General features: G+C 44.4%; 1 protein-coding gene across 1 annotated transcript in view; it reads left to right on the top strand.

Moving 5' to 3' along the window:
- Positions 1-27,151, top strand: part of C1H2orf81 (chromosome 1 C2orf81 homolog) — a 61,262-nt gene that overhangs the window by 13,462 nt on the left and 20,649 nt on the right. Inside the window, exon 3 of the mRNA XM_029595312.1 lies at positions 12,802-13,014. Within this exon, the coding sequence (XP_029451172.1) occupies positions 12,802-13,014 (213 nt within the window). The remainder of the gene's footprint in view (positions 1-12,801; positions 13,015-27,151) is intronic.

The following is a 27,151-nucleotide window of genomic DNA, read 5'->3' as shown; positions in this document are numbered from 1 at the left end:
GACTAGTTCATGACGTGCAACAGTGTACTGGCTGTTCACAAATGACTCCAAAAGGCCGCAGGGCCCGCTTGGAGAAGATGGAACTCCTTTTTAAGGTATCTCCATCGACTTCGGCAAAGATGGCATCAAGTCAAAAACCTCCATCTTCAAAGACTCTGTCGCCACCGAAGCCTAAACAACAAAAACCTGTCAGTGATGTCACTTTGCCTTCCTCTTCCCAGTCTAAGACATCGACATCTTCCTCTTCGATGCCTGAAAAAGAGCGGACTGACCATCTATAGAAGCATCGCCATTGACGGAGTGCTTTCTCCGATGTCGGAACCAGAAGGCCATAGACATCAACGGAGCCACCGGCCAAGATGTCCCAAGGAGACGAGGCCCCATCCCTGTCTGGACTCGGGACACCGAGGCATTCCCCACCGGCACCACCACCACAAGTGGAACCTCTGGCTACGCCCTCCGAGCCTCCACCCCCGATAGCTGTGCCTCCCATGCCAGCTTCTCGGGTGGAATTGGACAGGATTGTCCAAGAGGCAGTGCTTCATGCTTTACGAGGATTCCAGTCTCAACCGGCACCGGCCCCCATACCAGTGCCCGTTCCAATGCCTACAGTGCTTGCTCCACTTCTGGATAGACTGGACACATTGGTGCTCTGCCGTTGACACTGTTTCTAGCCGTGCCATTGGTTCCTACAAAGCCACCGACTCCGATGCCGATTCCACTATCCTCGGATGAGGAACCGAATCTCCTGATGCCGGAGCCAATTCTGGGACTATCAGGCTCTTTACCGCCTCAGCGTCCTTCAAAAGCACCGAGGCCATCACCATCCTCTGTGCCCCCATCGATGCCACCTCAGTTTCCATCGGTGCCACCTCCAGATCCAGCTGGATTTGAACCTTTCCATCAACCTTTCCATCAACCTGAAGGACCTAGAGGTGATGGTGATCAACCTTTTAACCCCTGTGGAGATGATTCTACAGATTCTGAGGATTCAGCAGAACTTCTCTCAGAACCTTCACCCCCAGAGGAGCATCGTCGTTCCTCTACCTGAGGATTTGACATTTGCAAACTTCATAAAGGAAATGTCTGAGACCATTCTCTTTAATTTACAGACAGAAGAGGATGCCAGACACAAAATGCTTGAAGGGCTGCAATTTGTGGACGCACCTAAGGAGGTGATGGCAGTCCCAGTTCATGAAGTGCTGTTGGACTTGCTGCACCGTAACTGGGAACATCCTGGCTCAGTTCCTCCGGTAAACAGAAAAGCTGATGCCATTTATCTAGTGCAATCAGCTCTCGGATTCCAAAAAACAGAATTGCCCCACTAGTCTGTAGTTGTGGAGTCTGCTCAAAAGAAATCTAAAAGATCCAGGCCTCATTCTTCAGCAGGGGCGGATTGAGGATTTTTCTCCATACTGGCCCATGGGTACCCAATTACATATACAATATAATTTACATATTTAATTTACATATATATGTACACACCCCTATATTTCAGCATGGTCCTCCCGTATCAACACAGTACTATTTGCCAAAACTCAAAGAATAACCCCACCTATGAAAAAGAATACCACAAATATTACACCAGAATCTAAAATATCAATACACCTCCTATCAGGAAAACAGAACAGGCCAAGCTACTACAGATCCCTACAGAGAAACCACATGCTAAAAGAATGCTTCCTCTCAGTCTTTGCATGCAGAACACAAACTCTCACCAAATACAGAATAAAGCCACATAAAGTATAAATAGAAATGTGCAGACAAAAACTAAACTGTAAAACATATCATGCCAGACTCTATACAGTGCAACAATGAAAAACAAAAATGTCACCATTCCTCATGAAACAATCAATAAAATCAATATATATACATCATGAATCATAATTATAAAATCATACTAATAAAATAATTTCAAAACAGCTGATGAATAGAATATCCAATAATTAAAGACTCAAGGAAATTTTGAAACCTTTACCAAACACCAATAAAATATTTCAAACAGCAGACACATCACATACTACCCAATAATTAAAATGGTAATCAAGAAAAATGAACTTAAAAAGCCACCTTTACTTACCCTCTCCAGCAGTTCTCCTACTCCTTTCCCTTGCAGGCGATGCCAGAAGCAGCAGTAGCTGCTGAAGCTGTCCTCATGGTCCTCTTCCTTAGGGACCACAACCAATCTCTTCTCTTTCTCTCTCTCACACACACACACACCAGTCATACCCTCAAGACCAGTTTCTGTCTCTCGCACACCAATCATCTCCCCAACCAGTCTCTCTCTCTCTCTCACTCACTCACACACACACACACACGCGCACACACAAGCACACATGAGAACACACATACCAGTCATCTCCCTGATCAGTCTCACACATACACGTCACCTCTCTGGCCAGTCTCTCTCAATCACACAATGCTCTCTCTTACTTACACAAAGGCTTTCAATCACACACATGCTTTCTCTATTTCACTTACACACAAGCTCTCAATTACACACATGTTCTATCTCATAGCCACAAGCCAGCCAAAAACATGCTCCTCTCTTGCACACACACAGAAGCACCCTCCCTGTCTCACATGCACATTACACTCACAGAAGCACTTTGCTTTCAGACTTGCAGCATTTTTCACTTTTACTAAAAGTGAAAGTGAAGATCCCAACCATTAAATAAGAAAACCACATTCCTATCAGAAGGCGAAATGACACCCTTCCTTCAGGTTCATTATTAACTGGGTGAGAGGTTTCCTGAGATTAGCAAGCGAAGTTTGCCACTACCATCCAGATCAGCATGGGGTTCTGTTAGCGTACGGGGACAGCATTCTTGGGGTGTACAAGGATTATGAAGGTTGGGCGTGGCTCAATTATGATTAACGTTTCAGGGAAAGAATGGCAGGGAACCGGTTAATGTCTTGGGGCACGCAGGACATAAACCTATGGCTTACCCAAATGACGAATAAGAGTGCAGGGAAGTTAGAGCAAGGCATGGGAGTAACCAGTGGCAATGGGGGTGTTCCTGATGGGGGGAAGGGCAGTTCAACTCGCAGTGCAGCACCTTTAGCAAAAGGGAGTGATTTGAAGGTCCCCCTCAGTGGTTCTGCTGTCTGTTGGAGATATAACAGGGCAACTTGTTTATTTCCTGAATGCAAATTCAGGCATGCATGTTCCTCATGCAGCAGGGCGCATCCCGTATCCCGGTGCACTCAGGTGATGCAACCTGAAAGCTCCAAAGGCGGAACCGTGGCAAAGCGACCGCTTTAAAAATAAATAAATAAATAGATAACTAAAAAAAAAAAAAATGCAAGGGGGTGGGGGAGGTCCTTTAGCGGTCTGGTACAGGGTTATGCACATATGAAGAAGGATAGTCACAAAAAGCAGAGGGAGTAAGAGGTTGGTAGCCAATGGGGAGGGGCGAAGGGGGGTGGACCATGATGCCATGTTTTGTTCTCATGATGTTCCAGCAGAGTACGGTTCGGGAAGGCCATATGGAGACAGCTACGCAGGGATGGTCAGGACGGATTGGGAAAAAGAAGAATGGGAGAGAATACACAGCTCCGTCGCACCCGCAACATGGAAGGCGTACACCACTGGACTTATGGCAGTGTCAGGTTTCTTGTGAAACATAGGGTGCAGACAAGGGGAGGTGAAGGAGTGGGAGCTGGTGCAGTTCATATTAGAGGCTAAACATGAAGGACGTTCGATGGCTACCGTCAGATCGCAATTGGCAGGTTTCACTTTCTTCCAAAAGCTAAAAGGGAAGCCAAATCCGCTGCATAGTTTCAGGATGCAGAAAGTTTTGGGAGGTTGGCAACGTGGTTGCGGTTTCAGGGGTGATAAACGTCAGCCAATTCGATTTACAGATTTAGTGAGATTAGCGGACATTTTGCTGTTGGTTTGTTGGTCTACGTTCGAGGTGACCATGTTCCGGGTATCGTTTTCTTGGGCCTTCTTTGGGGCCATGAGGATCAGCGAATTAGTGGCAAAATCACGGTGGGATGTCAGGGACACAGGCATTACATCACGGAATGTGCAGATTTGTGATTCAAAGGCTAGATTGTTTATTCCAAGGTGCAAGACGGATCAGCAAGGGAAGGGATCTTTCATTACGTTGATACGGGCCACCCAAGCGACAACATGTCCTGTGAGGCAGGCTCAGGAGTATATTCTTATATGCCCCCAATCGGAGGGTCCTTTCTTGATTCACGTGGACAGCACCCCCTTGACACATTACCAGTTTGCTAAGGATCTGAGTCTGGCCATTGGCAAAGTGGGCGGGGATCCGGGTTGGTATAGTTCGCACTCATTCCGGATAGGGGCAGCCACGTCAGCAGCAGAAGCCGGGATGTCTGACATTGACATTAAAGAATTGGGACGATGGAAGTCCTCTGCCGTTCGGTCTCATGTCAGGCTGAGCTTTTGCTAGGGGCGGGTGCCATTTGGGGCGGGAAGGCAGGTAATACGGAAAATCGGTGACATGGGGGGAGGGGGGTTAGAGAAAAGGGGGGGATACAATTGTACATGTTACTAATTTTGCATTTGTATTGCAGAGCGCGTGGGGGTGTGGCGGTTCGAAGGATGTGCCTGGATAGTGGGTCATTCTTATATACACCGGGCGCAGAGAAGAGCGCTGAAACGTCCTTATGGGGAACATTTGGACATTGAGAGGGTCGGGTGGTGATTGTCTTGGTTCAGCAAGCGAGGCATGGGGTGGGATGATCTCTTGCCTTTCCTGTTTGAATGGATTCAAATGTGGGGGGAGCCAAACATAATCCTTTTTCATTTGGGAGGCAATGACATAGGTTCAAAATCGTGCAAGGAGTTACTTGCACGAAAAAGGACTTATCCCAAATAATGATTCGATGGCCACGGATCTTGTTAGAATGGTCGGACATCATTGTGCGACTACGGAATCAAGAAGAGATGACTTGGCACTCTGGGGTCAAAAAATTGAACAGACAGTTAGGTAAATGGAGGGTTGAGAAGGGGGATTTTGGGTGCGGCATCCGTGATCATGTGGAGTAGAACCAGGTCTATTCAACGGGGATGGGATACACTTATCAGAAGTGGGTATGGATTTATTCAACAATTCCATACAGGAAGGGCTTGAGAGGGAGATTAGGAAGTGGTAATGGGCCATAGTTGGGGGAACAAGCTAATATGTTATCGGTTTGTTTGTTGCGGTAAACCCAAGCCGAAAGGGTATATGTAATGGGGCAGTGATATGGTGGTAAGGATGGGGGGAAGCCTCGTGTAGTTGGGGGGGCTGCTACATGGGAAGACTGGAGAACTACAGGGCCAAAGTTCTCGGTGTGAGCTTACTCTCGCTGGTTTGAGGCGGAGTAGGCGGGGACAGGGGAGGGAAGATGTCACTTCACCACTGGGGGCAAGGTGGTGAAGATGGGGAGGGCAATAAGTTTGGTGAGGCGGTTTGGAGGGGTTGTTAAGTTATAAGTTGTAAGGGCTCAGGTTAATGTTTTGTATTAAACTGCGGCCAAGTTAAATACCACTAATGTGTATGGTGTATCATTGGGGGGGTTGGGACAACAAGTGCCTGCAATATTCCATCCCTATGTTACAAGCAGCAGCGCCAGCGAGTCTGGCGCTGCAAATATAACATGAGGGGAATCTGCGGGCTAGGCAGAGTGCAGATAACATAGGAAGGGGGGGGAGGGGGCGCGGTTTCAACCAAGCGGGAAGCACGGTCCAATGAGCGTCAGACACAACTGCCCCCAGCGTTTTAAATCCAGTCGGCAGAGGACGCTTCGCGCCATTTGCCGGTAAAGCAGCAGATTAGCAGGGGGTTTTACTTGTCGTCCCACCCTCCCACCCTATGTTGCGGTTAGTTGCTGGAATGTTGTTATGGAAGTTGTATATATTGTCGCAGTTGAGGCAGTAAACCTGAGCCCAAAGGGTATATGTAATGGGGTAGTGATATGGTGGTGAGGATGGGGGGGGGGGGGGGGGGAGCCTCGTGTAGTTGGGGGGGCTGCTACACGGGAAGACCGGAGAACTACGGGGCCAAAGTTCTCGGTGTGAGCTTACTCTCGCTGGTTTGAGGCGGAGTAGGCGGGGACAGGGGAGGGAAGATGTCACTTCACCACTGGGGCAAGGTGGTGAAGATGGGGAGGGCGGTAAGTTTGGTGGGGTGGTTTGGAGGGGTTGTTAAAAGTTATAAGTTGTAAGGGCTCGGGTTAATGTTTTGTATTAAACTGCGGCCAAGTTAAATACCACTACTGTGTATGGTGTATCATTGGGGGGGGGTTGGGACAACAAGTGCCTGCAGTATTCCATCCCTATGTTACTATGTAATACTTTAAATTGCATTTCCCGCAAACTAAAATCAGATAAGCTCACCCAAATCTCTTTAAAACATTGTGAAAATTCCACATCTGTAATTTATTTTCACAGTTCTCTATTCCATTTAGACACAAATTTGGTTACAGCACCATGTGGGGAAGTTTCCAATCTTAAATTATATGAGACAGAGATCTTATTTTTTGCAAAGCCAACGGATTATGTAAAGAAGTTTAATGAAATATTTGGGAAAACTGGTGCTGTAAACTAAAGATATAATACCTTGCTTGAAGATAAGCATAAAATGAGTATCGGGAAGCTTATACTTATCTTTTAATCGCGCAAATGAAAATATAGTATTTTGTGCATACATTATATAAACTAACACCCCACACACACAATTCCCAAGGTCTGCCAATTAGAGAAAATCTTATCATTAAGCCCAAGAACAAACAAAGAAATCCCTACAAAAGGTAAAAATCTTGATACTAGACTTGAGACATTCCATCTGGCTGCCAAAAAATACCACACCTTTCTCATGAGAGAAAATGTATTACAGAGTATCCTTTATTTTTTTCCGTTCATAAGCAGGCCTAATTAGCCATGCTCAGTGAGTAACGTCATCAGGCAGCACTAGGCAGAACTGTCTCTCAAGGTTAGTAGAACTTTTGGTTGCACTGAGCATGTGCAGAAGTTCCTGCGCAATTGCATGTTCCAGAATCTCCTCAGTCTCTTTTTAGCCTTAGTCACGGATCCTGTCTCTCTCTTCTTTTTTGATCTCCTCAAAATTTCTTCACAACGATCCCCTCAAAAGCACTTTTCAATGCTAGCATTTCATCCCACAAGATCTCAGGTTTCAAATATTGTTCCTGTGGACACAATTACTGCTACCTGTGCCTGGGACTGGAGCATGAACAGGCCAACTGCCAGACTGCTGCAGGATGTTGCCCCAAGTTCAGCAACAGTGGGCCGAAAAGACAGATCAACTCCGAGCCGAGGGAGAGTCACTTTCAAATGTGGAGCTGGAATCATTGTCAACTTCTGGAAGCTTCCATAGTAAGTCCCCTTTGGGTTAATGTCAGAAGGTTAAGAAGTCTTCCCACTCCGTACTAATGGGCATTTAGCTTAGACTGGGAGAAACAAACTCAAAGGCAAGATAGGTGGTTTTGTGAGGACTGACATTGCGGACGGGATAGAAGGTAAGGTTTGTCTTTTTGCGGATGATACTAAGATCTGCAACAGAGTAGAAACGCTGGAAGGAGTGGAGAGAATGAGACGGGATTTAAGGAAGCTGGAAGAGTGGTTGAAGATATGGCAGCTGAGATTCAATGCCAAGAAGTGCAGAGTCATGCATATGGGGTGTGGAAATCTGAAAGAACTGAATTTGATGGGGGGGGGGGGGGGGGGGGGGGGGGGGGGGGGGGGGGTGAAGGGCTGATGTGCACAGAGCAGGAGATAGACCTTGGGATGATAGTGTCTAATGATCTGAAGTTGGTGAAACAATGTGACAAGGCGATAGCTAAACCAGAAGAATGCTGGGCTGCATAGAGAGAGGAATATCTAGTAAGAGAAAAGAAGTGATGATCCCCTTGTACAGGGCCTTGGTGAGGCTTCACCTGGAGTATTGTGTTCAGTTCTGGAGATAGTATCTCCAAAGGGACAGAGACAGGATGGAGGTGGTCCAGGGAAGGGTGACCAAAAAGGTGGATGATCTTCATAAAATGACTTATGAGGAGAGATTGAAGAACCTAAATATGTATACCCTGGAGGAGAGGAGGAGCAGGGGTGATATGATACAGTCTTTCAGATACTTGAAAGGCTTTAATGATCCATGGTCAACAACAAATCTTTTCCGTTGGAAAAAATTCAGTAGAACTAGGGGTCACGATTTGAAACTCCAGGGAGGAAGATTCAGAACCAATGTCAGGAAGTATTTCTTCACGAAAAGGGTGGTGGATGCCTGGGATTCCCTTCCGGAGGAAGTGGTGAAGACTAAAACTGTTAAGGATTTCAAAGGGGTATGGATAAACACTGTGGATCCATAAAGGCTAGAGGATGGGAATGAAGAGAAGAGCCATGGGGATGCCTTGCTGGAATGGTGGCTACTACCTGGTGATTACTACCCTTACTCAATAAGCCTTCACAATGTTAATGCTCTCTGCTTCAACAGCAAGGGGAAATGTGGAAAAGAAGATTTGCATTCAGAAATCAACCAACAAGGACTGAATTATACAGTCTGGGTAAACAAATAAGCATGGAGGTAGCTTGCTTATTGTGGTGGTTACTACCCTAAACCAATTTAGCCTGATACTTCACTTTGAATGCATAAACAGCGTTGCACTCTGCTTCTACGGCAGGGGGAAATGTGGAAAAGAGGATTTTACATTCAGACAACATCCAACAAGACATTGATCTGTGCAGTCTGGGTAAACAAGCATCGGGGTAACTTGCTTGATGCGGCGGTTACTACCCTTAACCATTAAGCCTTATGCCTTATCTTGGATGCAACTCCAACATTACTCTTTACATCAATGGCAGGGGGTGGCAGGAAACTCGAATCAAACAGTTACCAACAAGGGCCCTGAACTTGGAGGTTGGTGAAACAGATAAGTATGGGAAAATAAGTGTGGGAGCTTGCTGGGAAGACTAGATGGGCCGTTTGGTCTTTTTCTGCTGTCATTTCTATGTATATGTAGTAATGAGGTGCATCAAGGAAATAATTGTCCTGGATGACTGGCCCCTGCAGATAGTGGAGAATATAGGCTTTAAACGTCTGCACAATGTGTTAGCCCCCAGTTACAAAGTGCCCTTCAGGACTACTAGAAGGCAAGTTATCCCCACCTTGTACAACTAGTACCATAGTCGCATACAGGTACAGCTGACTAAGACAGAGGGAAATAGAGTGCATTTCACCAGTGATATCTAGATCAGCACAAACACTGTCAGCACAATGATAGGACTTGGCAAGGCAGGGGAGACCAACTCTAGTGGAGACCAAGCATCATGGTACAAGTGGGCTATGCTGCACACCTAAGTGATGGATACCATACCTTGTGCAATATTCTGTCAGCTATAAGAAAACTTCTGCAGGGTTGGCAGCTAAACCAGAATGGTAGGAGTCTACAGACACGTTTCCTTGTGATAACAATGGGAAAAATGTGATAAGGGCAATGAAAGAAGGGGCCTTTTAGGGTATCCATTACTTTGCATACTTGTTGCACCTGGTAGTAAGTGATGCCCTGGGGCTTGGGCCCAAGGAACATGGGAATCTATTATTTATTTATTTGATTTATATTCCACTTTTCAGACACTTCAAAACGAACCACACACAGACATTGCAAGTACTCCCTCATCCCCAGAGGGCCCACAATCTAAGGGCTCGCCTACCAAACAGCTCCCCCCCAATAGACACAAAATGGGAGATAAACTTTAGCAAATGATGCTCTAAGTTTGCAGCTGAGGCAATGTAGGGTGAAGCAACCTGCCCAAGGCCTCAAGGAATGGCAGCAGATCCCAAACTCTGGCCTCCCTGGCATGCAATCTGCCCCTCCAACACCAGGCTATTCCCCCACTCCACTCATAAAGGATCTGATAGATAGGTGTAGGAAAATAGCAGGGCAATTCCACTGAAGCATGAAGGTGAGGGCAGCTTCTCCAAGAGAAGCAGGAAGAATTCAGGATGCCTCATAAGCATCTGATTTAAGATGTTGGCACCTTCTGGAATTCCAACAATATGATGCTGTAAAGATTAGTGGAATAGCATACATCCCTTCATGATCTGTCTCTGGAAAAAGGGATAGGTGTAGATCACCCCCTGAGTCGTCATGATTGGATAGTGATGAAATAGCTGATAGAAATCCTGAAGCCCTTCAAGGATGCCATGGAAGAACTAAGTTCCAGAAGCACCACCCTAAGTGCCACCCTAATAGTACAGAGTTTCCCTTTCTGTCAGTAAGAGGGAATGTAAGCAGGGATATTGAAATGTGTGGACTCCTTGCAGCAGCAGCAGGTGCAAGAGAGATTGAAAACTCTTGACACAAAAGAATACCTATATGTTTGCCTTGGTGATCCACAAGTGAAAAGGAGTCTCACCCTCCAGCCCCAGTGTCTCACATACATGAAGGTGATACTGGTAGGTAGGTTGTACGAACAGGAGTGGCAGAGGCATAGTGAGGATGTAATGAGGAAAGAATGGCCACCCTAGATAGTAGTGCAGGCACAAGCACCTTGTCAGCTTGCACTTCTTCTCCTACCTCAATACACCAAAACCACGTTGCTTGTGCAGAACCATCTCTCCTGACACAGGTCATAACTAAAGCAGCTGGCAAGAGAGACCCTAGATCCAACCCAGGAAAGGAAATCCCAGTTGAAATTTTTGTGATATATTATCTCACAGAGCCCATTGAGGAAATGGACACAGATGCACTGGCATAATGGAAACAAATGTTGGCAGTGTGACCAAAACTTGGCAGATGGCTGAGCATTCTTTTTTCTGCCCTACAACTGGCATGCACCTAATATGTCTTCTCAATGGTGCGGGACATTGTAACTACTTATCATTCCAGGTTGGCTCCAGACTTGATGGAAAAGTTGATTGAAAATCAGTATGCTTTTGTTGGGCTTTCTAGAATTTCCATGTGAGTAGGAAGATGACTGAAAATATCTTGGAGCCTTGCTGCCACTCTGCCTACCTGTGTTGCCCCAGATGTATCACCTTGGGATCTTGCTGCTATTATGCCTAAGTACTATGCCCCAGATGTACCACTTTATGGGCCTTGTTGCTACAATGCCTATCTGCCATATCCCAGTTGTACCACCATGTGGGTCTTGCTACTATGCCTACCTACCATGCTCCAGATGTACCACCTTAGGCATATTGCCAGCGAGACCCCTATCTACCATGTCTCTGATGTACCTCCTTGTGAGTTTTGGTGCATCCATGTTGTTTTCTGTTTGGATCCCAGCCTAGTTCTCCCTCTCTTCTTCTTTCTTTCTTATACTGGGAGTTTTGTCCCTAAAATAAAAATGTGAAAAAAGAGAAAAATACAAGTTTCTTCTTCCACCACACCTCTCTTCTGGTTCTCCACCTTACTGTTGTTCTACCCCACTACAATCCCAGCCTAGTTCTCTCACCTTGCTTCTTTCTTGGCTATACTGGGGTGTTTTGTACCCAAAATAAAAATGTGAATTAAAACAAAAAATATTCTCCTCCCCCCACCTCTTTTCTGTTTTTTTGTCTTGCTATCTGAGCCTTTCTAGGCTTTTGTGCTGTTTGCAGTTGATTGCAATCTATTCCTTGAGGATGATGACATTTGTATGCTGTTTGCGATTGACCTCACTCTATACCTTACAGGTTGTGATACATTTTTGCGGTTTGCGATTCCCTATCTTCAGGGTTTTGATATATTTGTGCTGCTTGTGATCCCTGCATTCTATCCCTTGGGGGTTTTGATGCCTTTATGCTATTTGTGATTCCCTGCACTGTATATGTTTGTGCTGCTTGCAATTGATGGTACTCTATGCCTTGAGGGTTATGACACCTTTGTGCTATTTGTGATTGATCACATTCTATCCCTTGAGGGTTATGATACCTTTGTGCTTTTGCGATTCCCCACACTGTAAACTTTGGGGGTTTGATGCAATTGATGGTACTTTCTGCCTTGAGGATTATGATACCTTTGTGCTGTTTGTGATTGACTGCACTTTCGCTTCTTGGGGGTATATAAGATTTGTGGACCCTTATTGCTGTGGAAAGGTTGGCTTAATCTACGGGGAGGCCCAGCGGTCCTTATGAACAGCTGGCAGAACTGCACAGGGAAGAGACAAGTTTGGAGCTTCATCTATACCAACCCTTTTCCCCTTGGGTTGAGCCCTTGGTTTCCGGGGGCCAGCAAGTCTTAAGCAAGAGTCTCATAGAGAGCAGTGGGAGCATAGGTCCAGAGTTGGACTAGAGTCAAAGGCTGGCTGCAGTCATTGTTCATGCTGTCCTTAAAATAAAGTGTATTTCCATTTTTCTATGGAAAGTTTCCCGGAAGTCTAATATATATGTAACCTAAATAAAGAGTAGTATACACATAAATTCATATACATACTTTTTCAAATGGTATTTGTACTTTAAAACTATATACTTCATTTACTTGATATCAAGAAAAATAAGTACATCTTTTATGTTTTCAAGCCCTATCAAGCCACATTCTTCATATATGTAAAATAAAAATAAAAAGATAATTTCAGGGACATAAAGTACTTATATGTTTTTATTATGCCCCTAATGAATGTGGCTAAAACACATGGACATAATATTCTAGTGTGTCTTGAAGTCATTAGAGAGTATAATTTCTAATAATCAAGGGGAACAGACCTCCCATTGCCTGCAGGGGTGTTCCCTCTCTCCTATCTTACTATGCTTGGCTGCATGACCCTAAGATGACCATTTCCATTGACTGTATCTGGCCTGACTTCTATCATTATCCATTATTCTGGCTATCTCATTTATTTTGCAGCGGATCCCATACACTATCAGTCAGGCCAAAGATGCCACGATTCAGATTATTGAGTGGCGTTTTCTGATACGTGACACAGGAGAGGCTTGTGTGGCGAAGGATACAACCTGGCAGGAAGAGAAGGAGCCTGTGTCAGGCATCATAGATTCCTGGGCACAGGGGACCGTGCCCGTTATCCACACTGGCTTCACTCCTCGTGCAGAAGATGAACAGGTACAGTATAGTACATCTCATTTCAGTAGTTTGGTTTTTTTTGTTTTTTTTTAAATTTTTTATTTATGCATTTTAAACATTATTACAAGAAAACTCTTGCATTGTAATTTGTTAAGGACATAAACCAAGAAAATATCATACAATCTTAAACCAAGAGATAAACAATTTCAATATGAAATTTAAACATTTATGTCCCTAAAATAATAAAGGAAATACTGGGAGAGCATGCAATTTAGGAGCATCCAATGGAAAAAAGATTATTTAAGCAAATATGACATTCTGAAATCAAACTGTCTTATACGTTGCTATCACCTCCTAGGGATTGGTGAGGGGGATTATGTGAGTTGAGAAAGGATCTCAACTGCAAAGGTTCCATAAATACATACATTTGTTGTTGATATTGCATGCAGCATTTACAAGGAAAGCAAAGTTTAAACTTAGCTCCAAGTTTTACTACCTCCTCTCTCATCTTTAGGAATTGCTTCCTTCTTAATTGAGTTTGATTAACAAGGTCGGGGTAGCACCATATTCTTTGGCCAAAAAATAATACATGACTATTTCTAAAGTAATTTTTAAATATATTATTCCTGTCCATTAACAGGGCAAAAGTAACCAAAAGGGGTCTTCTCAAAGCAATCGCCAGATCTTGTGACGAATCCAATATTGTAGACAAGTCAGGTAACACTTGCTCGTCATGACCTGCTTCACCTCCTTCTTTGGGATATAGATAATATGCTCTTGTTACCACTGGTTTTAATTCCTCTGGAATTTTCAGAACCTGAGCAACGTAGAATTTAAATAAATCCAGTGGTGTAACATTTTTAATCACAGGAAAATTTAGGAAGCGCAGGTTATGAACACGAATATTGTTCTCAAGCTTCTCCAATCTTCTATTCACTTCGTTATGAGTCAAAACCACAGCAGAATGAAATTTTCAATTTCAGTCACTCAACTCTCCATTTTATTCAAATTTTGTTTCTGTAGGTCAATTTCAGATGCATTTAAGTTTACTTGATGTTTTACTTCTATTACTTCTTTAGTAAGCCCCAGTATGGCTTTTTCAAGCGATTGTAGTGCTCCCCAAATCATTGTTAATGATATTTCTTCCTGAGGTTTTGTTAACTTTAACAGTTTCGGTACCTCCTGCAACCTCACTGCCCCTCCTCAACCCGAGGCAAGACTAGCGTTTTCCTCCAGTTCTACGGATCCCAGCCTTTCAGAGAGGTTTTGTCCCACGGCTTTCTCAGCCTCCTGGGACCTTACCTTTCTCTGGGGCTCTTGGATGGTAAGTCCTTCCTTCCTCTCGGGTTTCCCCGATCTCCCCGCTGTCCCCTCACCGATTACCTCGGTCGGTTCAGCGGCCATCTTGCCTTCCTCTCTATCTTCCGTATGGGCTGGTGGTGCGGGTCTCGCCGGCGAACCGGGACTCAGCGATGTCTCGGTCAGGGAGAAGCCTTCCCGCTCCAAGGAGAGCTCTCCAGCGACCTGGTCTCCCGGAGTTGACGGTGGTATCGCGGAGAAAAAAGTTCCAATATGGGGTTGAGTTGTTTGAAGAGGTGTAGATGTCGCTTCTACACCTCTTACCCGTGCCTTCCGCTTCGTATGAGGCATCTAGAAGCAGAAATGAAGTACTAAACGAGGAAATTCGATAGCGGAGGTATGGAGCTTCTTTCAACGCGTCTGGTCAGAACGCCATCTTGAAAGCTCTCCATTTCAGTAGTTTGTAAAGTCAGGTGTTTATCTCTGAACAATAAAATTCAAGCTGTAAGTTATTTTTTTTTCTCTGTCATAAGAGTATATGTTGAATATGGTGATCCTTGAAGACATTTCTTTATCTTATGAGCAAATTTCCAATGTTTCAAGGAGAATCAGAAGCAAAATTATTATTATTATTGTGTTAATGACATAACTTCCTTTTCTAGTTTGGTACATTTTGAAGCCAATTTCATATTTGTTAAAGGTCTTCTACAAAACATAGTTTGGCCAATGGTAGCACAAACGTTCCCACTGTAATTCAACAATGCTCAGTCCTGATTTGGAGAGATAACCTCTAGAGATGAAACCCCTTCACTCTTTGGCTTCTCTTCTGAGATTGCCAGCAAAGGGTACCAATTAATATCAGTTTTGTTACTTGTTTTATTAATGAGGACATCTGTACAAAAGGAATTGGAGTAAGACCACTGAATGATTTTATATAGACCTCTGAACTACCATCAGATGGTGATAACCTTTGGCTACTTCACTGTGGACTGTATTTCTACTGGCTGCCTAGACATATACACCCCTATTTAGAAAGGTGGGTTATGTATTAATACCCAAAAAGGCAAGTTATTTACTACAAGCTTCATTTTTCCATTGCAGCTTATTCACACATAATGCACATTTTCCACATTAAAATGGTAAAACACTTTTCTGAATAGGGATGATAGAGGGTAATTTTCACATTGACTGCAGTGGGACAAAGACTGCATGTATTTTTTTATCCACAAGTTTTTTGTCAATTTTTAAAGCAAGTGTATACTTTTGTTTTTGAAACTTGCTGTGAGTTCAAAGTGTAGGCAGTCACTTACCACTTGCTTTTTCTGCAGATATATTTTTGATGGAAAAGTACATGCAAAGATGTAAAAATGCAATCTACATGCATATTTTTCCTTTCCCAACCTAAACACACCCCCGGTAACACCTTCTCACAATGTGCACACTTTTAGCTACATTGAAGGAAGGTGATTTTCATACTGCTGATTAATGCTGGTAAACTGCATTTTACCTGTGTAACTCACTTTGAAAATTGTCTTCATAAGGTTCTGGATCTCTACTATGTGCCAATCCACTGAGCATTTCAATCCCCAGAGATTTGTTAATAAAAGTACAAGGAAAGTCACTATTTTTATCATTGTTAATATTAGTGTACATTTGAGGTGCCTGTATCCCATGCACCATACAAAAGGTTAATTGAAACATAAGGACCAAATCAAAATTTATGAAGACAAGCACAGAGGACCTGAGGGTGAGGAAGGGGCTATAAAGATGAACAGGAGATGTGGATGGGCAGACTGGATAAACCATATGGTCTTTATCTGCCATCATGTTCTGTGTTTCATTGTTTCTTGAAAATGAATGACAGTGAAATGTAACCACTTGGTAAAAACAATATACCATAGTGCATAGTTACTAGTAAAAAATTACTTAATTTGATTTTATAATCCCATATGGTAGTTAACCTTACTTAAACTCGAGAGAAGATTTTATAATCCCATATAATAAGCCTTACTCAAATATAAGCGAGGAGAAAATTATTGGCATAGTATTCATATTATACATTACAGAAAGGAATCACTCTTACTTGTAGGTGACCTTTAGCTAATTATCACACTGCTGCGCTCCACTACTCCCTTATTTTTATTAATTTTATTTTAATATTTTTATAGATATATATTTTTTGTACTATGACCCTCAAACACTATTTCACAAATTCCACCACAATTCCTAAAAAATCAAAATAGCATTTATCCAACAATTAATTCATCAAAATCTATTGCTTAAAAACAGTCCCATTAAAATCTAAATATATAAATTTTGAACATATGTTTTTCATCAAAGAATCGTCACTTTACAGTTTCACTAATCTGTATTAGAAGGTCTCAGTTTCAACTGCTGCAACTCCAAATTCCATTAAATCAGAGTGTTACACTATTATAAAAAATGTCATTGAAAACAACCTAACCTTAAATCAGAACCAAGTATATCACTATTTACAATGCATAACACATCCATTCTGAGTGGATGGACACACCAGATTGTAATTTAAAATTTACAGTACAGTACCATGATAGGCAAATAGCATTTGTTACGGAGGTGGACTCTTGGCCCGAGATGGGGTTAGCGCTACCTGTGAGGGAGAACCCCCACAGGTCCCCACCGTCAGGAGGCGAGGCCAGACAGGAAGTAGAGGCAAACAGGAGCTTCGCCAATACCAGCCCACGTTCCCCACAGGTTGAGCCCTTGGGGGCTGGGGCCAGCTGGCATTAGGTGGGCCTCTGTGTGGATGGTCCTGGGAGCGGCCAGGCGAGGAGCAAGACAAGGAGCAATGAAGCTCCAGTCCAGGAGCCACAATGGACAACTGGAGAAGACCAGTCCAGTCCGAGGGTGAGAGGCAGGCGGCGAAATCATAGTCAGGTCTGGTCCAAGGGTCAGAGGCAGGCGACGAAGTTGTAGTCTGGTCCAGTCCAAGGGTCAGAGGCAGGTGGTGAAGTCGTAGTCAGGTCCGGTCCAAGGGTCAGAAGCAGGCAATGAAGTCATAGTCAGGTCTGGTCCAAGGAGCAAGGCAGGGGAGAACTAAGGAAGGGCCAGAGAAGAAAGGTAGAACTCAAGATCAGGAATAGACGGGCGAAGGCTGGAACTCAGGATCAGGAACAAACTGAAATGAAGGCTAGAACTAAGGATCAGGAATACGGCAACTCAGGAACCATGCTAGGACAAGTGAGACGACCTGTTGCCAAGACAAACTCTGACTGGCAGAGCTTGCTTTAAATACTCTGGGCTGCTGACGTCATCAGAGCGGGCCGTGAGAGCTTTTTTGCTGCAGCCCATTTAAGTTTTGGTGCATTGCGCGTGCGCCTAGAGCAGGATGCTGAGGATGGCGGCAGTAACGGCAAGGGCCGCGTGGTGGCAGGCGCTGCCAAAGGGGAAGAGGCGTGGACCAACAGAGGGGAGCGCTACGCTGGAGGGACCGGGGTATGTGGCGGCAGCATGGCCACGCAAGGAGCTGCCGACTGCCACAAGAGCAGGAGGGACCGAACTCGGAGCCCGGTGTCGGAAGGTAGGAGGGCTTGGTCTGAGGCCTCCTTGGCCCAAATTCGTAACAGCATTCTTGGATAACATGATATTCAAGATTATAGAGGGTTTTCAAACTTCGATTTACAAGAAACCAACTGATATAAATTAATTGTTACATTATACCATCCACAGTTCTTGATACCTATGGGTATAGGACAATTTTTATGACTGTGTTCTACAGAATGAGAATATAAACAGGCACAGGATATGATGAAACATTTTCATGATTGTGGCCATCCTTCATCAGTACTTACGAACATATAAGCATGCTTTATACACCAATTGTGAGAATATGTTGATACCAAGGAAAAAGATTCACCCTCACAAATTGTTTGCATGATCCCATACTCAGGTCTAGAGAAGTGAAAAATATTTTAAAGCACTGGCATCTTTTACAAGAATATAAGGAATTCGGAGATCCTCCAATATTTGCTATGAAAAGGTCGAGGAATTTGAGAGATCAGTTAGTCATTTCCTGTTTGAAAGCTGAAACATTTGAACATGCTGATAAAAGACAATTTAGCTGTGAGAGGTGCATTGTTTGCTCACATGCATAACATCTTAAGGTATTTATGCACATTAAATTGAAGAAAGCTTACATTATTCTAGGACATTTTTGACTGCACTACACCTTGAGTTATATATGTCTTAATATGCCCTTGTAGCTTGTAATATGTAGGACAGACTAAACGTGCAATCAGGACATGTATTTTGGAATATAAGAGTTGAGTCCGGATATTGAAATATCAAGCCCCAATAGTGCAACACTGGATCACTCATAAACATAATGAACTGGATATAAAATATTTTGTTGTGAGTCCAGTACAATTGAGGCATGGAGGTGGCATTCCCCTCCCCCCAGTGTGAACAGCAATTTGTTTATAGATGGAACACATCAAAACTAGATGGTCTCAGTACTGATATTGAATGGCAGGCTTTTTGGTAGGCGTTTTATGCAATTTGTTAGTAGATTTTCCAATCAATGAAATTAGACCTTCAGGATTCATTATTGTGATGGAGTGTATGTCTCCACGCTGAGAACCAGAGAATAAATGGGAGAAAAACTCAAGAGGGAGGGTGAAGAGAATCACCCTTTTGTTTCTTCCACCATGAGAGTCCAGAAAGCAGTTCCAGCTGTGCCAAGGGGGCAGGCAGGATGACTGGGCCAATCAGGATAGTTCAGGGGAGGGGGCCTAGGGCCTATAAAAAGGGAACCTTGGGAGAGCTGCAGTCTCCCTCGGGAGCTAAGGTGACAAGGCCTCCCCATGGAAGGAGCTCATGAAGCAGTAAAGACTGGCCGTACCAGGAATCTCGACCCTCTAAAGAAAAGAGCAAGATTTGCTGACATTTATTTTCCTTTGGGATTTTGTTCTTCCCTTTTCTGTTTTGATTCACTGAAGTTCTGGACCAAGACTAAAAAACTTATAAATGCACTACCCGATGAGACAACCGGGTGGTAAGACTGTGTTAAGCCTCGGGCTTCCAGTGGCTCCACGGATATGGGGCTTACAGTAGAGACCAGGTGGAGAGGGGGGTTCGAGACCCCGGTTAGAACACTTGAGACTTGCCCCGGACAAATAAATTATTATCTAGGGTCACGAAGAGGGATGCGGAACCCTTTAGGTGCACTTCCAGAAGAGAGAGTCTGGCATTGAACCACAGGAGCACATCACAAATGGTGCGAGAAGTGGGATCGTGAAACCATCTTCCTGAGCCTCAAGAGCCTGACCAGACTGCTGAGGGGACCAAGGCACAGACCAGGCCGGGGATGAGCCGTGGAGAGCTCTAGATGCCTGTTTTGTCTTGATTCTGGTAAGAGTACGTGGGGCTAACCATACCAGCCGGAAGGAGTGTGGCGTCTCAGGGTCTGGTGTTTATGGTTATGTCCTTGGCAAGGAAATTGGGGGTTACAGAGTATGCTGATGTATAAAGGGAAATTTTGTGTAGCTGCCATGCTTGGATCCTTTGTCTATTTGGTAAGGTGCATGGGCTGGCGAAGGCGAGATTTGTTGTAGGAAAATAGTCTGCACTTGGATCTTTTTCTTTCCCTCAAAGGAAGCCAGACTGCAGGGGCAGCTGGTGAAGGAAGGACCCCTTGGAAGATCACCAACCTACTGGACAAGGGGGCTAAGCCTGGACGGATTAACAGAGGACCAGGGGGTATCGAGGGGAGCAGACCCAATCTACAGGAGCCGTGGAGAGCTCAACATGCCTGTTTTTGATGGCCTCCAGAGGAAGTGTGGTGGCTTGGGGAGTGTGGGAGATTGTGCCGTGCACAGAAAAGGAATCAGGGCGCAAGCCATATGGCTGTGTAGGAGCAGGGTGTTTGACCCCAAAAATGCAGGCTTTTCCTGACAATCTGGGAAGGGACTGAAGTTTATGTGGGAACGGCCCCTGGATGAAACGGTCTACACTTGGATTTTGGTTTTCCTTCCCTTCTAGGATGTCAAGCTGACCGGAGGACAACTGCCTACGGGAATAGGTGGAAGCTGGATGACCAGACCATGCTGCAGAAGCAGGGCGCACGCAACCAGGTTGTTTCAGAAGGCTTGAGGAGTGGAGTTGTCGGAGCTTGGAAGGGACTGGCAAATATGGATGCCTATAGTCTACTGAAAGGTAGTTACTACCCCCAGCTAAAGAAAACAAATTGGGAGGTTGGACCTTCAGTTAAGAAACTATGTCCGGGATGGTATAGAGTCCAACAGGATAAACATCCTGCATGAGACTAAATACAAAATTGAATCTTTATGGGTAGAAATCCCTTGTGTGTCGGGGAGGACTATAGTGATAGGGGTATACTACCGTCCACCTGGTCAAGATGGTGAGATGGACAGTGAAATGCTAAGAGAAATTAGGGAAGCTAACCAAATTGGTAGTGCAGTAATAATGGGAGACTTCAATTACCCCAATATTGACTGGATAAATGTATCATCGGGACACGCTAGAGAGATAACGTTCCTGGATGGAATAAATGATAGCTTTATGGAGCAATTGGTTCAGGAACCAACAAGAGAGGGAGCAATTTTAGATCTAATTCTCAGTGGAGCACAGGACTTGGTGAGAGAGGTAACGGTGGTGGGGCCGCTTGGCAATAGTGATCATAATATGATCAAATTTGATTTAATGATTGGAAGAGGAACAGTGTGCAAATCCAAGGCTCTCGTGCTAAACTTTCAAAAGGGAAACTTTGATAAAATGAGAAAAATTGTTAGAAAAAAACTGAAAGGAGCAGCTACAAAAGTAAAAAATGTCCAAGAGGCGTGGTCATTTTAAAAAATACCATTCTAGAAGCACAGTCTAGATGTATTCCACACATTAAGAAAGGTGGAAAGAAGGCAAAACGATTACCGGCATGGTTAAAAGGGGAGCTGAAATAAGCTATTTTAGCCAAAAGATCTTCATTCAAAAATTGGAAGAAGGATCCAACAGAAGAAAATAGGATAAAGCATAAACGTTGGCAAGTTAAATGTAAGACATTGATAAGATAAGCTAAGAGAAAATTTGAAAAGAAGTTGGCTGTAGAGGCAAAAACTCACAGTACAAACTTTTTAAAATATATCCGAAGCAGAAAGCCTGTGAGGGAGTCATTTGGACCGTTAGATGATCGAGGGGTTAAAGGGGCACTTAGAGAAGATAAGGCCATCGCAGAAAGATTAAATGATTTCTTTGCTTCTGTGTTTACTGAAGAGGATGTTGGGGAGGTACCCGTAATGGAGAAGGTTTTCATGGGTAATGATTCAGATGGACTGAATCAAATCACGGTGAACCTAGAAGATGGGGTAGGCCTGATTGACAAACTGAAGAGTAGTAAATCACCTGGACCGGATGGTATACACCCCAGAGTTCTGAAGGAACTAAAAAATGAAATTTCAGATCTATTAGTAAAAATTTGTAACCTATCATTAAAATCATCCATTGTACCTGAAGACTGGAGGATAGCAAATGTAACCCCAATATTTAAAAAGGGCTCCAGGGGCGATCCGGGAAACTACAGACCGGTTTGCCTGACATCAGTGCCAGGAAAAATAGTGGAAAGTGTTCTAAACATCAAAATCACAGAACATATAGAAAGACATGGTTTAATGGAACAAAGTCAGCATGGCTTTACCCAGAGCAAGTCTTGCCTCACAAATCTGCTTCACTTTTTTGAAGGAGTTAATAAACATGTGGATAAAGGTGAACCGGTAGATGTAGTATACTTGGATTTTCAGAAGGCAATTGTCAAAGTTCCTCATGAGAGGTTTCTAGGAAAAGTAAAAAATCATGGGATAGGTGGCGATGTCCTTTCGTGGATTGCAAACTGGCTAAAAGATAGGAAACAGAGAGTAGGATTAAATGGACAATTTTCTCAGTGGAAGGGAGTGGACAGTGGAGTGGCTCAGGGATCTGTATTGGGACCCTTACTTTTCAATATATTTATAAATGATCTGGAAAGAAATACGACGAGTGAGATAATCAAATTTGCAGATGACACAAAATTGTTCAGCGTAGTTAAATCACAAGCAGATTGTGATAAATTGCAGGAAGACCTTGTGAGACTGGAAAATTGGGCATCCAAATGGCAGATGAAATTTAATGTGGATAAGTGCAAGGTGCTGCATATAGGGAAAAATAACCCATGCTATAATTACACAATGTTGGGTTCCATATTAGGTGCTACAACCCAAGAAAGAGATCTAGGCGTCATAGTGGATAACACATTGAAATCGTCGGTTCAGTGTGGTGCAGCAGTCAAAAAAGCAAACAGAATGTTGGGAATTATTAGAAAGGGAATGGTGAATAAAACGGAAAATGTCATAATGCCTCTGTATCGCTCCATGGTGAGACCGCACCTTGAACACTGTGTACAATTCTGGTCGCCGCATCTCAAAAAGGATATAATTGCGATGGAGAAGGTAAAGAGAAGGGCTACCAAAATGATAAGAGGAATGGAACAGCTTCCCTATGAGGAAAGACTAAAGAGGTTAGGACTTTTCAGCTTGGAGAAGAGACGGCTGAGGGGGGGATATGATAGAGATGTTTAAAATCATGAGAGGTCTAGAACGGGTAGATGTGAATTGGTTATTTACTCTTTCGAATAGTAGAAAGACTAGGGGGCACTCCGTGAAGTTAGCATGGGGCACATTTAAAACTAATCGGAGAAAGTTCTTTTTTACTCAGCGCACAATTAAACTCTGGAATTTGTTGCCAGAGGATGTGGTTAGTGCAGTTAGTGTAGCTGTGTTTAAATAAGGATTGGATAAGTTCTTGGAGGAGAAGTCCATTACCTGCTATTAAGTTCACATAGAGGTAGATCTTCAAAAAGTACGCGATCGCATACTTTTGTTCGCGCACCAGGCGCAAACAAAAGTACGCTGGATTTTATAAGATACGCGCGTATCTTATAAAATCCGGGGTCAGCGCACGCAAGGGGGTGCACATTTGTGCAACCTGCGCGCGCCGAGCTCAGCGCGCGCTGCCTGTTCCCTCCGAGGCCGCTCCGATTTCGGAGCGGCCTCGGAGGGAACTTTCCTTCGCCCTCCCCCCACCTTCCCCTTCCTTCCCCTACATAACCCACCCCCCCGGCCCTATCTAAACCCCTCCTTACCTTTATTCCACGATTTACGCCTGCGCGCGTCGGCCGGCTGCCCCGCTCTGTGTTCCAGTCCCAGGGGCTGGTCCGGAGGCCGCGGCCACGCCCCTGGAACACCCCCAGGCCGAAACCACGCCCGCGTCACCGCCCCCGAAACGCCGCGTCATTCGGCCACGCCCCCTCCCGCCCCTTTTAAAAAACCCCCGGACTTACGCGCGTCCCGGGGCTCTGCGCGAGCCGGTGGCCTATGCAAAATAGGCGCGCTGGCATGCGAGGGCCCTGTGCGCGTAAATCCGCCCGGATTTACGCGCACAGGGCATTTAAAATCCGCCTCTTAGAGAATAGCCACTGCCATTAGCAATGGTAACATGGAATAGACTTAGTTTTTGGGTACTTGCCAGGTTCTTATGGCCTGGATTGGCCACTGTTGGAAACAGGATGCTGGGCTTGATGGACCCTTGGTCTGACCCAGTATGGCATTTTCTTATGTTCTTATGGACCGGTTTTGCCAAATGGGGAAAACTGTGGATAAAGTGTTGGGGAAAGATGTTTATATTAGGGAACCTTATGGCTCTACTTATAGCCAGAGTGGCAAGGTTAAGATGCAGGGTTCTGCTGGACGAAAAATTTATAGTAAGGTACCCTGGGAAAGGAAAAGAAAAGGGGGAATTTTAGGAACTCACCCTTATAGTGGGGATGCAGTGGGTAAAAGCCATTGGCAAGAGGCTAGGGTTATAGATCCTTTGGAAGCTTTGTATAGAATGTGGACCAATGGAAGTGATCCTGAGGAGAGGGCTGTACAGAGTGACCTATGTTCTGCTGGTGGAGGCATAGAAACCCAAGAGAAGGAGAAGAGTCCCAGGAGACAGGAAGTGAGATTGGGGGTAGAGTTGGTCCCCCTGTATGGTCAGCTTCCTAATGACCCAGGCTATGAGACAGGGATATGTCAGATAGCAGATCCCCAAGAGAAAGTAGAGCCAAACCAGAGCTATAAAGGGATCATTAAAAAAGGTAATGTGGGAAATATTCCCTGGAACGGTTCCCCGGCCAGGGTGGTTGGTGTGACCCTGCAGGGACAAGGTACTGCTACCATAGAAATGCCATATAGGAGCACTAATAGCATGTCAGGCTCTGATTTGAATAAAAAGAGCCAAAGGAAGGCAGGCCGGAAGAAGATAAATATAAGGGAAAGACCCTCTTCTAAGCAAGCAATATGGGTTAATTATGAAGAAGTGAAAGTAGAAGGGCATGGTTGTGGAACCAGAAGTTAATATAAGTAGCACGGAGAAAAGAGAAGTCTTAAAAATATCCCAGGGAGAAGAGGAAAGGGGTGGTGTTCTAGGAGAAAGTTTTAAGTACCAGGTGCATGAACAGGGGCGCTATGAAAGGAGCGCTTGCCCTGAGGGCCCATTAAGGGCTCAGTGTAAAAGAAGGTCAGAAGAATAAGTTGTCCTAGAATTACCTCAGCAAATAGGCAGTGGGGTTACAGTTAATGGTCTCTTTGGTACGCTAAGAAAAGGGAATAATCATGAGGTGTATACCGTGGAAGGAATATCCCTTGTGGTTCCACAAGATAGTAGAGCCCAAAGTCTGAAGAATGATTTTAGGGAACAGGGAATACTAGGGGAGATGGTAGGATTCCTCCCAGGTAGTTCCCTCTCTGAGAAACTAAGTCACAGGACAGGCCTCTATCAGATAGTAAGTACCCAGCGGAAAGTAGAGCCCCACCTGGAACCGCAAGGACCCAAGGAAGGGAACCAAGAGTTGGAGGTCCCTCAAGAGGGTTTCCTAGGTTGGGTGCCAGCTCCCTTGAATTCCTACCTATAAGTGGAGAAAGAACAAAAATAGATTCATATGCAAACTAATAAAAATGGAATTTTGTGAATGGGATTGTTTTCTGTCAGGACAGTGTTGCCTTCAAGGGTAAATTATATGATTAGTTAGGAATAGTAAAATCAGAGAAGCCTCAGTTGTAGATGATATAACGATGTTTAAGTAAAAGATCATGCTGAGATGGAGGGCAACAAAGTAAATACTCTCCATTTTGCAATCTGCTGTTCTACAATAGAGGGTAAATAAAATGATATGCTGTGTCATTTATGACACGGGTGGGCAAACTTTTTTTTTAAACAGGGCCACATTATTGGTGCTCATCTTAGAGTCCTTTGAAGGGAGGAATTATAGTGGCAAGAATACTGCATGGCACAATGAGAGAACCAAAGCAGCACCCGCAATAGCAAGTATGCTCCATGGCACAGTGAAAAGACCAAAACAGCACCAACAGTGGCAATAAATGTAACAATAAAAGAAAAAGGTTTTAGCAAAAACTAAATAGAAAATAAGACTCACTGAGGTCGATTTTAAAACGAACGCATGCACGCCCATACATGCGCATACTGGTACGTGAGTGAGGATATGCTGGAATTTTAAATTTTGCACATGTATGTTTTAAAATTCTCCACTCGTGCATAAGTAAGCTCCTAATTTTGAGAGGTTACTCGATCACAGCTAGAATGCATGTGTCTTCCATAGGACCTTGTCAATTTTTACATGCATATGTCAGTGAATTTTAAAGCATGCTTACATGAGGCACATTCCAGTTTTGTAATTAGTCCACCAGTTCATCCAATTATTAGCAATGGCTTTCAGACCTCTATGGTTCTTCATCCTACATGCCCTCCAGTTGACCCGGATCCCTCACCCTGTTCTATAAGCCATAAAACTCAAGATCTACAGACTTACTCTGCAGCAGTATCTATTATTTATTATTGCATTGTCAAGTTAAGTGTAAAACATTGATAAGACAGGCGAAGAGATAATTTGAATTGAAGTTGGCCATAGAGGCATATATCCGAAGCAAGAAACCTTTGAGGGAATTGGTTGGACCATTAGATGACAGCGGGGTTAAAGGGGCTCTTAGGGAAGATAAGGCCATTGCAGAAAGACTAAATGAATTCTTTGCTTCCGTGTTTACTAATGAGGATGTTGGGGAGATACCAGTTCCGGAGATGGTTTTCAGGGGTGATGCGTCAGACGAACTGAACGAAATCACTGTGACCCTGTTATTATTTGTGATAATTGTGGGTGGATCCTTGGGCCGGTGGCAGATGACCATGCCCACCGGGGAAGATCCCGAGAGGGGCCACCGGTCAGACTCAGAGTTGGGAGACAGACACACACTAGATCTTTTATTAAACTGTATAGTGAATCACCAGAGGTGGCTGTAATGAGCTGGAAGAGCCCGGCTGGGCTGTAGTCCCTCAGGCACTGGAACAGAGATCCCAGGATGGCTGAGCTGTAGAGAAACTGAATATAGTGAGTAGGCAGAGTATGCAGAGATCAGGAACAGAACCTTGATGGTAACACTCACACAATAGTCTCTTGAAGCACCCAGAGGCTGGAATGAAGTAAGCCCTTGAGAAGCGAGTACTTGGTTCCAGGGAAAGCTCTGAGAGAGAGATGGTAACTCACTGGTGTTGTAGGCAGCGGTGACTTCCTGGCAGAAGTAGTATTCGGTAGCAGGTCCGGGAACGTGGGCCCTCGAGGAGCGAGTACCAGTTCCAGACTGCGACCTGAAAAGCAAGAGAGAGAGCGAGGCCCCCGAGGAGCGGGTACCCTTGGTAAAGTCCGAGGAGGCAGAGTAGCAAGGTATGCGGAGAGCGAATCCCATCCGCAGCGATACCTGGAGAAAGCTAGGAAAACCTTTGCTAACTCGAAGAGCTAGCAAAA

The sequence above is a fragment of the Rhinatrema bivittatum genome, chromosome 1 (assembly GCF_901001135.1).
Source record: "Rhinatrema bivittatum chromosome 1, aRhiBiv1.1, whole genome shotgun sequence".
Taxonomy (NCBI): domain Eukaryota; kingdom Metazoa; phylum Chordata; class Amphibia; order Gymnophiona; family Rhinatrematidae; genus Rhinatrema; species Rhinatrema bivittatum.
Note: the sequence above shows the minus strand (reverse complement) of the source record. Positions and strands in the feature narration are given on the sequence as shown.